The 14600-nt window shown below is 39.4% G+C and overlaps 1 protein-coding gene across 6 annotated transcripts in view; it reads left to right on the forward strand.

Annotated features, from left to right (window-relative positions):
• Positions 1–14600, forward strand: part of Serpini1 (serpin family I member 1) — an 83049-nt gene that overhangs the window by 62113 nt on the left and 6336 nt on the right. For all 6 annotated transcript variants that reach the window (XM_031374111.1, XM_031374109.1, XM_031374108.1 and 3 more), the window contains one exon: positions 210–307. In XM_031374111.1, coding sequence (XP_031229971.1) covers positions 210–307 — 98 coding nt within the window. The remainder of the gene's footprint in view (positions 1–209; positions 308–14600) is intronic.

The following is a 14600-nucleotide window of genomic DNA, read 5'->3' on the forward strand; positions in this document are numbered from 1 at the left end:
TACCCCCTTGCAAAGGAAGGACTCATGCTTTCCAATTGTAACTCTCAGGTTTTGTAAGCACAATCACATGCTTCTTTCAGTCAGAAGTTGGTTTTAGCATAATTTATGCACTACAAAATACACTTTTGTCATCTACATGCTAAGTATATATCCTTGTTCCACGTAAGACACCGCTGTAACTAAATGTTTTCTTCCCATATCTTCTCCAGGTTCACCGTGGAACAGGAAATTGATTTAAAAGACATCTTGAAAGCCCTTGGGGTCACTGAAATTTTCATCAAAGATGCAAATTTGACTGCCATGTCAGGTAAGTAATAAATATCAATTAAAATGTTATTCATAAATAGCTCTTCAAAATAATAACAATCTGTCAATCACTTCTCATGAATTTTTTATTTATAATTATTGCTTATCAAATAAATGATGCAAGAGGCATCTTTACTTATAAAAGCTGTAGATACAACTATAGCATTTCATATATCCTGGCATGAGCCATTTTTGTAGATTGCTTTCCAGAACACTTTGTTTATACATCTTCATATTCTTCCTCTTGTCTGATACAAAATCTTATAGAATAGATAATGAATATGCTAATTGCACAAATAAGTTATATAGGAAAGATGAATTAATACCTCTTGTTGTGAAAAACAGACCAAAGATTCTTTTAAAGAGAAGAAAAACTACCTTGTGAGATGTAAAACTTTTCCTACGTCTTCAGTAGAAAATAATGTTTTTAAAAAGTAATTGTAAAGTATACTAGAAAATAAACAATACCTTGTTAAATTATTGGAGAAAAAAGTTAACATATTAGTGACATGAAAGCATTTATGATCATTAAATAACTTTGGATATAGTTTTAAGTGATTAACATAAACTTTTCATTGATAGAGGCAACAATAAGCTTAAGCCTAAACAAATAAGATTATATAATTATGATTTTCTAATTTTTCTTACAATAGAAATACAAAATCCAGGTTTTTTGATAACAGAAGACAAATATGTATTGAGATAAAAGAAAATAAACTTGTAAGGCCTCTTTATAGTCAATGTAGATAAACCCAATACTCCAACTAGTGTGTGAGGGGTCTTCCTCATTTATTCCTGTGCTATGGAAATAATTTAATTTTACTCTCCTAAATAAGCCATCTGCATGAGATCACAGCTTTTATGTCTCTGCTGAATTCTGGAAATAACATTCTCCATTTCAGAAATTGCTTTTACAGATTACTGTTTGTGGAGAGATGGGGGAGGTGAGACAGAGAGACAGAGACAGAGGAAGAGATGGAGAGAGAGAGAGACAGAGAGACACAGGGAGGACCAGGAGAGACAGAAAGAGATGGAAACAGAGAGGGAGATAAATCATAGGGTTCAAAAATTCTAACACTTACCCTCCAAGAATATTCTTTAAGCATCACTCAGCCTCTCACAATGAGCTCATATATTTCTGATATATTTGGCAACATAACTTCTATTTCTCGTTCAGGGAGCTTGACACCCTGAGCAACAACAGACATTCTCTAAGAGCCTACTGAATAGATGACTATCTATACAGTATAGATACGTGTCTACACAAGACAGATCTGTTTTCCTTTAGTAAATGTCATCAGTGTTCATGTCCCAATTCCTAGAGCTGTAAGCATCTCATTGGCATAGTTAGGAGGGCCAGACTAGTGGAGATTTAAATGATCTTATGGTATCTTTGTACCTGATTCAGGAATATATTCATAGCTGAAGCATAGCAGAAAATCCTAATGCTGCCTTCCTTGTAAATTTAGAACATTTATCTTACTCTACTGGCTGAGTTCCCACTGGATAATTACATTCTGCTTTCTTTACTGTGATTCCTCACTGTCTCCCAAGCATCCAGGCAGATATATTACCCACATATAACACCTGCTACCACTGAGAGGTTAGCTCTGCTAAGGCAAGTCAATCGCCGTGGTCAGTGTGACTTTACAATTTTAGACGCATTTAGGTTCATAAGGTAATATTTTATTGCTTTTGCTATGACAGAGACGTAAACCATAAGTGTTTGTTAGGGTAGTTTGTAGATTTAGAATAAAACTAAAATATTCCAGAGAGATTTAAAATCATCTATGTGCAAAGTATCTAGTCCTTTGGTCAAACCTACTAGAAAGAGTCAGAACACAGCTGAGAGTAAAACGGGTTGAGGGAGGAAGGGATCCAGGCTGTTAGAGTGGATTGTACATGCTACAGTTCTTGGGAAGTCAGTTAGCAACCAAACCAACACTAATCATCCTGACCGCCACCCTGTTTAGGCTTTGGGTTGCCTGAATGCCTCTGAAGCCAACCCCTCACAATATGCAGTGAGAATTCTTCGATTGTTAAATGAGGAGTTCGATAATACAGTAGCATGCCAGCCACTACAATTATTCCTCCTTTCTACCCTTCTCTCTCCCGTACCCCATCCTCCTTTTCTTCTCCCTCTTCCTCTCCCTCTCAGCTTCATTAATCCACACACCATTCATTTGTTTGACTCTGCCTTTTCTAATTTTAGTGTGGTTTCTTGGCTTTGATTATTTGGGTACCACCTGCTCTTCTCTACATAGTTCAAATCCTTTTTAGGTGACTACTTTTTCATCTCTCCAAATAATAGGAAAACCTTGATGGGTAGGGATTCTATAATTCTTCTTCTGCTTTTTTTTTTATTTTAGATGTAAGGTTGTAATTTACATGAAATATATGAGATTTTTCCCATTAACTAATTTATTTATTCACTTTCCATTCCAATTGCTGTCCCCCACCTCCTAGTTCCCCCCTTCACAAATCTCCTCCCAACCCCCATCCTTTTCTCCTCTGAGAAGGTGGAGGTCCCTTTCTTTTCAGGGCTAGGTGCATCCTCTCCCACTGAGGCCAGACAAGGTAACCAGTTAGGGGAACAAGAACCACAGATAGGCAAAAGATTTAGAGCAGCCTCTACTTCAGTTGTTGAGGGACTCACTTGAAGACAGACCTGAATGTCTGCTACAAATGTGCCACAGTCTTAGGTCCATCCTGTGTATGATCTTTTTGGTTGGTGGTTCAATCTCTGAGCACCCCCAGGGATCCAGGTTAGGTGACTCTTTTGGTCTTCCTATGGAGTTCCTATCCTCTCTGGGGCCCTCAGTCATTGCCCCCCCCAACTCTTACATAAGACTCCCTGATCTCTGTCCAGTGTTTGGCTGTGGGTCTCTGCAATGAATGACTGTGTTTCAGTCAGCTGCTTCATGAAGCCTCTCAGAGGATATGTATAGTAGGCTCCTGTCTGCAAGCATAGCAGTGTATTCTTAATCATGTCAGGAACTGTGCTTGGCCATGTAATGGGTCTCAAGTTAGGGCAGAAATTGGTTGGGCAGTCTCTGCTACATCTTTGTTCCTGTATTTATTGTAGACAGAACAAATTTTGGGTTGAACATTTTGTGGGTGGGTCGCTGTCCTTATCCCTCCACTTGGGGTCCTGCCTGGCAACAGGAAGTGGGTACTTCAGGTTCTGTATTCCCACTTCTAGGATTTTCAGGTAAAGTCATGCGCATAGACTACTGGGGGCTCCTTCCCCCATCCCACATGTCTTGCAAGTCCTGGAGATGCCCCCTACCTCCCAACTCCCACCAGCTACAGATTTCTATTCATACCTGATACTGAGCTCCCATAGTCCCCTCCCCATCACCACACCCACCCAGTTCCATCCCTCCATCTGCCTCTTTTATTCCTTCTCCTAAGTGAGATTCAAGCATCCTTGCTTGGGCTTTGCTTCTTGTTTAGCTTTTTTGGATTGATGGATTGCAGTATGAAAATCTGTTCCTTATTGCTAATATCCACTTAAAAGAAGTACATACCATTCATGTTCTTATGGCTCTGGGTTACCTCTCTCAGGATTATATTCTCAAGGTCAATCTAGTTGCCTGCATAGTTCATGATGTCCTTATTTTTAATAGCTGATAAGTATTCCATTATGTAAATGAACCATATTTTCTGTATTCATTCTTTGGTTGAGGAACATCTGGGTTGTTTTGAGTTTCTGGCAATTATGAATAAAGCTGCTATAAACATAGTAGAGCATACGTCCTTGTGGTACGGTATAGCATCTTTTGGGTATATGCCCCAGAGTGGTATGGCTGGATCTTCAGGTAGAACTATTCCCTGTTTTTTGACAAAGCACGAGATTGACTTCCAAGTGGTTATACAAATGTTCACTCCCACCAGCAAGGAAAGAATGTTTCCCTTGCTCCACATCCTCAACAGCATGTTAAGTTTTGACAGTAGCCATTCTGAGTGGTGTAAGATGGTATCCCGGGGTCATTTTGATTTGCATTTTCCTGATGACTAAGGATGTTGAACATTTCTTTTTTTTCTTAAACTTTTTATTATTCAAATGCATTCTATATATCAAACATATTAATAATATTGAGTATTTTGAGAATCAAATAATACATAAAATTTTGTTCAACTTTTACATTCATATCCTTTCATACCCTAAAATATCATTAATGAACATTTAATACGATCCATAACTGAGGATCCTATATTTAGTGTTGAATACTAAATTGTTTCAAAACATACAAAATATTCTGTGGGAATTTGAACATTTCTTCAAGTGCTTTTCAGCCATTTGGGATTCCTGTTAAAAATTCTGTTTAGCTATGTACTTCATTTTTTAAGTAGGTTATTTCGTTTGCTTGTGTCTACACTCTTGAGTTCTTTATATATTTTGGACATTAGCCCTCTTTGCGATGTAGGGTTGGTAAAAATCTTTTCCCAATCTCTAGGCTGCTGTTTTGTCCAATTGACAGTGTCTTTGGCCTTATAGAAACTCTTCAGTTTCATGAGGTTCCATTTATCAATTGTTATTTTTGGAACCTGAGACACTGATGTTCTGGTGTGTTAATGAATTCAAGGCTATTCTGAATTTGTTCTATTAGATTTAGTGTATCCGGTTTTATGTGGAAGTTCTTGACCCATGTAGACTTGAGTTTTGTGCAGGTTGATAAATATGGATCTTATTGCATTCTTCTACATACAGATATCCAGTTAGACCAGCACCATTTGTTGAAGAAGCTTTCTTTTTTCCATTGCATGGGTTGGCTTCTTGGTCAAAAAATCAAGTATCAGTAGGTGGAGATTATGTGATTCTTACTGACTTCCAAAAGGACTCAATAAAAATATTTGTATGTCAATACTTTCTGTTTTCCTAAGGTTTATGGGGTTGTTAATAATATATAATCTGGATGAAATTTGATGCTGTATCTCTTTATTTTCATAAAACAACTGCTAGTGAGGCAAACATATAAGTACCATATTATAAACTTAAGAAAATCTTACCTGATACAGAGAAAGAAGCATGAAGGAGTTTTAAATTCAACTTTATTATTTTTTTTTATTTGTAAGGATGTAGCGCTTGAAAATTATATTTTACCACATGGGTGGAATGCCCATTAAGGCCATAAGAAAGTAGCAGATCTTCTGGGATTACAGCTATAGAAAGTTGTTTAGTTGCCATGTTGGCAGTAGGAATCAAATCTGGGTACTTTGGAAAGTAGCTAGTACTCCTAGCCATTGATCCATGTCTCTAGCTCCAAAGTTTGGAGGACTTATGGGAGGGAAGAAGTGGCAGCCTAGTTTAATATAAGAAAGACTGAGAGAATTGTTTTGTCCGAACACAGGTTCTCAAAAAGTCAAATGGCCTTTCCACCTCAAACTCAGAGAAGAATCAGTAATAGCTCAGGACCTTCTTTTCCATCACAATAGGAAGCAATCCTAGAGGCCAGTGATTTCTCTGAACATCTACAATGTATAGCACTGTACTGGCTGGTTTTGTGTGTCAACTTGACACAGGCTGGAGTTATCACAGAGAAGGGCGTTTCAGTTGGGGAAGTGCCTCCATGAGATCCAACTGTGGGGCATTTTCTCTATTAGTGATCAAGGGGGGTGGGTAGGGCCTCTTGTGGGTAGTGCCATCCCGGGGCTGGAAGTCTTGGGTTCTATAAGAGAGCAGGCTGAGCAAGCCAGGGGAAGCAAGCCAGTAAGGAACATCACTCCATGGCCTCTGCATCAGCTCCTGCTTTCTGACCTGCTTGAGTTCCAGTCCTGACTTCCTTGTGTTAACAGCAATGAGGAAGTAAGCCAAATAAACCCTTTTCTCCCCAACTTGCTTCTTGGTCATGATGTTTGTGCAGGAATAGAAACCCTGACTAAGACAAGCACAAACTCACACATTGACTAACTTCCCAATCCTTAATGTCATAGTGACCAGAGTATGGGAAATCATGGATTAGAGAAATCATAATGGGGAGAAAGAAAAAAAAAAGTCAAAAGTCAAATGAGACCCCTTGCAAAAGACTGAAAAGTATAACTATAGATGTATCTGAGTCTGAATAGAAAGAAATATTTGAATGCTGAGAATATTTCTGAGCAATTTGGAAATTATCAGCATCTCTTGGCTCTAGAATAGGAATATATGTTCCCAGGTGAGAAAGGAGTCTTCATCTCCTTGTTATTCTTACCTATGTGCATGTGTGATAGGGTATGATGGCATGTGTGTGGGGTATGTGTATATGTGTGTGTGTGGTGTGTGTGTGATGGTGTGTATGTGTGTATGATTGTGTTTGTTATGGTGTGTATGTGTGTTTGTGTGTGATTGTATATGTGATTTTGTGTGTGTGTGTGATGGTGTGTATGTGTGTGTGTTTGTATGTGTGTTGGTAAGCATTCCCATGTAAATATGTGAATACCAAAGGTACCCTGGGTGTCTTCCTCTTTTCCTCCCCATATTCTTTTAAGAAAGGATGTCTCACTGAATCTAGCCATTATCATTTGGGTTAGACTGGCTGCCCAGTGAGCCTCTGGGATCCATCTGTCTCTTCTTCGAGCTGGGATGGTCATGTATTGTGTCACACTTGGCTTTTTCACATGGGAATTAGGGATCAGAACTCAGGTCCTCATGATTCTGTGATATGCACTTTACCCACAGAACCATCTAACTCACCTAAAATTTATTTCTTACAAATCTTAGTACTGTTTGTAATATAACCTTGTATATGTATTACTTTGTCAACAAAAATTTTATTTAATATTTTAAAAATCTATTTAAATAACAATAGTATAGTCAACCTGTACATTTGAAAGCGTTCAAAGAACTGTCCTTCATTGTTATAAAGTGCAAGACCCTTAAATGATGGATGAAAAGGAAAACAAACTCCTTTTGCATCAGGAGAAGCCAAGTGACTTGAAATCTTTTGCTAAGCTCCTGGTGGAGGCTCCTTCATTTTTATCCCTTTGAATCCACTCTTGTTTGGATGCTTATTACTGCCACCCTAGGCTATTTCAATAACCTGCTAAATGGTTTCCAATCTCTCTGCAGTCTTCCATTGCCAAGATTAATCACCTTAACACTCAATCTCAGGTCATTGCAGCACCAGCTCAAAACCTTTTCTTTGTGGTTGCTATTGCCTGTTCCACAAAAATTCTCACATCTCCCTCCCAAGATCTACTTAGCCTGTGTTTTGGTGACTCTGAACACTTGCTCTGCACCTCCTATCTCCCCAAGTCCTCCAATCTGGGAAATCTCTTCCATTTGAATAGAATGCCACTTCCAGATATCCCAAACATCATCAAGCCACTGAGATTACATCAGGTAGATGCCGTCACTCATTAAGTCCTTTGTATTTTATGTTCCTCTTTGTTGTACATCACACATCTTATTTCATACGTATTTTACTTATGCATCTAATATCCCAGGTATCCCAGGTAGAATATAAATGTCCCATAGATTGCTTGTGACACATGTTTCCTCAGTGCCCATCAATTTAACTTGCCCAGTATTCAGTGGATGCAAATGTGAATGAGGTAAGCTGTTCAATATTCATTATGTTGACTTCTTCATCTCAATTTGATATCCATTGCTTCCGATGCTAAATTCCATTAACATAAAACACAGTAACGATTCATACAATAAACATGGAATGCTCAGTACTGAGAGCCATTCTCTTCTCAGGTTCCATTTGAAATGCTCAGATAGCTGCAGCGAGGATCCGTGTATGGAGGAGGGCTATTTTTATAATAGAAATGAATAACATTTGGATTAATAGGTAATCTTCTTGGACGGTGTAAGGGGCCAGAAAAAAAGAGACTACTAAATCCTTCAGCATAAAGTACAAGCTTTAATAAAGAAGCCAATAAAATAAAGGACTTAAAAAGACACAGTGAAAGGCATATTCAGGTCAAATGCAAGCACTGTAGATTGATGCTGGCCCAGCTCCTGTACCCTCCCCCCGTTCCTCTTTCTCCTTGCATTGTAAGCCAGAGGGCTTGTTCCTTTTTCATTGCCACAGCTCGACTCTTATTCCTACATTTTTACCTGACCATTGTAAAAGTGAATGTGATCTTCCTGCCCCGATGTATTTGCTCGTTTTAATTGTCTCTTCACTAGTGTCATCTAAACTCAAAGAAAACATGTGCCGTTATTTCTGGACAGAGTCCTGGGTCTCTGGCATCGTGGTCAAAACTCCTAACATGAGACAGTTTGCTGCTCTCTCCCCTTCTTCCTAGTCCACACTCCGTGGAGACCTTGAAGTCATCCCTGCCAGTTCTCTCACTTTGTAATTGCAATACTATGTCGAAGGACCTTGCCTCCTTCTCTTTGACTCCTGTGCTTATTCTTCCAGAACCAGCCCAGCTGTCACTCTTGCCTGGCATCCCTCTCTCTTCCCAGGCCGTATCCCTTCTCTTCACCTGGAACCTGGTAGGGCTTCACACCTAAATCTGTCACCATGTTTCTTCACCCTTCACTTGGACTGTCTTGTTTATGCATGTGCCCCAGAGCTACAAGCTGTTTCAAAGCTTGTGACTGTGCAAAGGTTATTCTTTCTTCAGAGATCAGCATGGTGCTAGCATAGCATGGAAGATGGGGGAAGAAGTATAGGGAGCTGCCTGGATTTCAGTGAGACTGCTTCTCCCTGCTCCCCACTCTGTCTGCTTCCCCATACTCAAGCCTAGAGACATGTCAGTTTGAATGTCTCTGTACTTGGTTTCACTTGCACCTTTGAGTCTTCACCTGGCTGGTTCCTTTATATTCTCTTGGCCTCAGGTCCTATGTATTGTCCCATCTTTCCTTACCTAACACTCTTCCAAGTAGATGCTCCCCACTGCTCCTGTCACCTAACCAACATACTGTCTTACATTGTTTGCCCAGGTATATGAACTGCATCTGGAAATCATGGTAATTGTTAGGTTTGCTTTATCAGTGTTCTTTTATTAATGCCCACCTGCTTTTATAAGGAAGGGGCTGTTAAGTGTCTTTAGTATGCTAGTATATATAGTAGCTACTCAGTATATGAATGAATAAATAGTGAATACTTTCTGCTTCTGGAACAAAATCTGAATGAAAACAAACATTGTTCTAAGCTAGAAGTCAGATTCTGGGAAATGTTTCTAAAGTTTTATGGGTGGTGCTGAAGCTAAAATTAGGAGTGCCTAGAGGCACTGTTTTTCTAGAGTTCTGCTATGATACTCCTTCATTTGTTATTTTAAGCCTGCCCTTGGTGACGCAGAAGTCTATTTAAATTGGCTGTATTCAAAAACAGTGCTACCAAGGAAGTAGAGGCCAACACGTGCCTGATGGCCACCCTGCCAGCAGGATATGACCCTCAGACGCTCAGATTCTTGGTACCCTACATAATATGTCAAATGAAGTGCTTGCTCAATAAATATTAGCTCAGCTATTGAATGGATACCTTAGTACTTTGTCCTGCTTTCTTCAAGAGGGTTTCATTTTCTGCCCAGCTCCTCTCTGGATAGCCTAGGGTTTGCTGGCTTTTTCCCACTTATCCATTGCAAAATGTCTGGGTCCTGGCAGCCTGGAGGAAAATAGAACCAACCAAACCTTTGAACAGCGGTACCTCCAGTGGCCAGAAGAGAAGGCTGTTTGGGGCCCATGTGCTGACATTAAAAGCAAAACAAGTTTTAAAGGAAACAATGAACAGAAACCAATATTTGTAGCCTTGTGAGGTACTTGTGAGTCCTTGACACATAAACATGAGGACCTAAGTTCAATCCCTAGAATGTACATTAAAAACTCAGGCTGGCAGTGGTAAGAGGGTAGGGGTAGAGCCAGATCCCTAGGGCTCTCGGTCTAGCCAGACTAGACTAATTAGTGAGCTCCAAGCCACTGATAGACCTTTTCTCATAAAATAAGGTATATAACTCTCAGGGTCAACACCCAAGGTTGAGCCCTGATGTCTGTGTGCATACATGTACATCCATACAAATACTTATACCCACATGAACACACACATACACTCATACATACATTACCACAAAATAGTATCCATTTGCTTTGCTTTGCTTGCTGAAAAAAAAAAATCACAGTAAAAAAATTCTTCAATACTCCTTGTATCCTAATTAAATGCATTAAATATTTGAGTGCATGATTGGTGTGTGGCAGTGTGCTAGGTGTATATAAGATGAATAGAACAGGAGAGATGCAGTCCCTTGAGTGTCATATGTCCTGGCAGGACAGAGGGCTCCTTATTGGCATACAGTGTCACAGCATGAAGTCCAAGTTGTTAACTCCCCACCCAGTCTGCCTTCCCACAGTTCCTCATTCCATCCCTCCTTCCCCTCTCTCCAAGAGGATGCCCCAGATCCCCAACCACTTCCAGACTTCCCCACTCCTTGGGGCCTCAAGTCTCTGGAGGGTTAGCCACATCTTCTCTCACTGAGGCCAGACCAGGCAGTCCTCTGCTGTAAATGTGTCAGGGGCCTCATAATCAGCTGGTGTATGCTGCCTGGCTGGTGGCTCAGTGTCTGAGAGATCTCTGGGATCCAGGTTAGTTGAGACTGCTGGTCTTCCTATGGGGTTGCCCTCCTCCTCCACAGCTTCTTCCAGCCTTTCCCTAATTCAATCACGGGGGTCCCTGACTTCAGTCTAAATTATCTGTTTCTGTCTCAGTCAGCTGCTTGTTGGGCCTCTCAGAGGACAGCCATGGTAGAGTCCTGTCTGTAAGTACATCATATTATCAGTAATTGTGTGAGGCCTTAGAGCCTTCCTTTGAGATGGATCCCAAGTTGGGCCAGTCACTGGACCTCCTTTCCCTCAGTTTCTTCTCCATTTTTGTCCCTACAGTTCTTTTAGACAGAAACAATTCTGGGTCAGAGTTTTTGACTGTGGGATGGCAACCCCATTTCTCCACTTAATGTGCTGCTTTTCTACTAGAGGTGGACTCTACAAATTCCTTCTCCCAACCATTGGGCATTTCATCTCCCTTGGAGTCCTGAGATTCTCTCACCTCCCAGGTCTCTTTCTAGAGGTTCCCCCACGTGGTACCCCCTACGTTGCATATTACCATTATTTTTAAATTTGATCCATTTTTTAGGTCTTTTAAAGCATGTGATTTTCTGATTTTTCCCCTCTCTAATTGCTCTTCTCTTGGAACTTTTAGTTTGTATTAATATGGTGCATTTCATAATATAAATAAACCTTATAGGCATAATTGTGAGTGGAACTATGGCCATGGTGTCTGTATGTTGTCACAAAAGTTTAGCAAAGTCCTGTGCAGCATAGTGTGTCCGGTTAATACTAGAAAATAATGCATCAGCAGAAACACTCCGTCTATTTGGGAGTTCACTTTTCAGACCCATCTATACTCCAGACACTAGGAGTGCTCTGATGAATGGAATAGCCATTGCCTTAAGGAAGGTGGAAGTCAGGAGGAGACAGATATTAATACAGATATAATATACAAGAAAGGCTTCATAGAATCAGTTTGTGCATCCATGGGAAAAGAATGGTCAGGTCTAGTTTAAAGATACAGGAATCTGAGGAAACAAAGAGAAGTCTCCCTGGGGGTAGTACCTGAGCCTTAGGAGGACAAAGGCCAAGGAGGATGTGGGAAAGCAAAGCAGGAGTGGAGATGGAGCCTTTTTAACCAGATGATGTGCAGCACAGAGCACAGGACAGAAATGGAGTAAATATGAATCTAGAAGCTGCCTCTGGTGGTGCTGGGACATAGGCAAGTGGGAGATAATCCTGGGGGTGAGGCAGCAGGCAGAGGGGCAGCAGGGAGGAGGGGATGGCAGAAGAGTCTTGGCATAACTCGATTTGCATCTGCACAGGATGATCCCATGCAGAAAGATGCCCTATGAATAGTGCAAGCTGTGCAACCTTCCCATCCCCTTCCTCTGATACATTGTGACAGCCACTGCAACTTAGGAAACAGCGATGTATATATGTCACTACTGATTTAATTTAAAACTTGGATTTTTAGCTGACATTAAATAATAGAAAATTGCAATTTAACCATGTACCATGTAAAATTTCACGTACACATAAATTTTTAAAATTTAAAATTATAAATTACTTTCATTTACTTATTTGGGGAGGGCATGCACATGCTACAGCTCACATGAGAAAGACAGGGGACAACCTGTGAATCAGGTTTCTCCTTCCATCATGTGAGTCCTGGGGATTGAAGCTGGGTCATTAGGCTTAGGGGGCAAGCACCTTTATCCACTGTACAGTCTTGCCAACTCTAAAATCTTTAAAGACTTTAGACATTTATTATTATTTGCATGCATGCATGTGCTAGTTCATGGTGTATATGGCATGGTGGTGAACAAGTCTGTGGAATAACTTCTCTTCTTCCACCTTTATATGAGTTCCAGGGAGGAAACTCAAGTCATTAGGCTTATCTCAGTTATTTGGGTGGCTCTTGACTAATGATGAAATCAGGCTAAACACATCTATCTCCTTAAGCATTTATTCATTTTTTGGTAAAACTACAAAACAACAACTACTACAACAAACCTTTGGAAATGTTTTAGTGTAGTCTTTTGGAATGGACAACATGTTATCATCTACAATTAAAAACCCCTATTTAACTCTAAGTTACTGTCCACCAACCAGCCTTTCCCTATCCCTCGAACACTTGATACAGGCCACACAGAAAGGGATCATGTTTTCCTTATTTCCAGGTGTCTAATCCATACATTAGGATGGATCGGCAGGCAGGTTTCTAACAGAATGAAAAAAAATCAGAATTTGAAAATAGTTATCAGCTAACTGCTAAATTGTTTATCATTTCATGCCCTTGGGTTTCATGTGTTTGTTTTACCAACTCAGATATCAGATTAATCAAATGGTTTTTATTTTCCCTTTTGTTAAATAAAAGTAAGAGGGATTTAAGAGAGCTAATCATACTTGATATTTCACATAAATTTTGGTTGCATTTTATATTTCTTATAGTCACCAATTGTATTTTGTAGGACAACATAATATATGAAACAGTCTGTTTAATAATGTGATAATTATTACTATCTATAATCTAAAGAAATTTATGCCTATTAGGTGTATATTCAGAGATGCCATTGCTAGATGGCTTGATGATTATTCAAAATAACCAAGTGCTGTTTACCAGACATACCAAAAAAAGTTAGTGAGCATTGTTCTCCATGTATAGAAGATAATTAATTATGTGTTTTTGAAAACTTGAAGGAAAATGGAAAACAGGTTAGAGTTAATTATAAGTTATTCAGTCTAATGGTAAATCAACTATGGGCTTTTTCTCCCTGTGGGTTTTTTTCTCTTTGCCTTTGTGTGTGTGCGTGTATGTGCCTGTTGTGTGTGTCTGTGTGTATTCAGGTGTACATGCGTGTCTGTACACATTTATATAAGTATATGCAGAGGCCAGAGATCAACATCAGGTTTCTTCCTCAACTCTTCTCCACATTATCCTTTTTTGAGACAGGGTCTCATGAGGTAGGTCAGTCTGGTTGGCCAGGAGGGCCAGTGCTCCTCCTGCACTGTGTTTCCACATGCCTGCCTTTTCAAATGGGTACTTGGGATCTGAATTCAGGTCAAATTCTTATGGCAGGCAATTTACCAGCCTAGTCATCTACCCAACCCTTGGTATATTTGTACCTTCTACAAATGCTGCTGGATATCAACAACCCTGTTCTTTATCTGAACTATAACTTAGACCTCCTACAATTGAAGAAATGAGAAGAACTGTGTGGAGCAGTTCTCTTGAGTAACCCTTTGTCCTGCTGTCTGGGCTTCTACTTTTTCACCAGTGATTGTCATGCATTTTATGGTTCTTTTGTTTTCATCTTGAGGAAGAGTTGAGAACTCAAAGCTGGAAGAAGTTTTAGAGTTTCTTTACAACAAAATATAAAAGAATGTGCAACTTAGTCTATCCAATGAAGAACTTCCAAGTTGGTTTTCAAATAACTAGTGGTCAGCCTTGAACCCATATCTATATGAGTAATGTTGTATGGTTTGAGTAGATTATATTTATGTATTTAAGAATATATATGTGTGTGTATATATAATATATACTGTATATTATATATATTATATGTATAACAAAAGTTTTAAAATATGAATTTGAAAGACCAAGGGAGGTATATGGGAGGATTGGATAAGGGAAATGAAAGGGGAAAATTATGTAATTGTATTTTAATTTTAACAAAATTATTCATCAAAAAATTAGAAGTTTAAGTTCTCACTAGTTCTACAGATAAAAGACCAAACTAAAAGTTTTGACAGCATTAAAATTTTCTCATTTTGGGGAAGATGGGAGCCATTTATATATATACATATATATATA

The sequence above is a fragment of the Mastomys coucha genome, unplaced genomic scaffold, assembly GCF_008632895.1.
Source record: "Mastomys coucha isolate ucsf_1 unplaced genomic scaffold, UCSF_Mcou_1 pScaffold16, whole genome shotgun sequence".
NCBI classification, from domain to species: domain Eukaryota; kingdom Metazoa; phylum Chordata; class Mammalia; order Rodentia; family Muridae; genus Mastomys; species Mastomys coucha.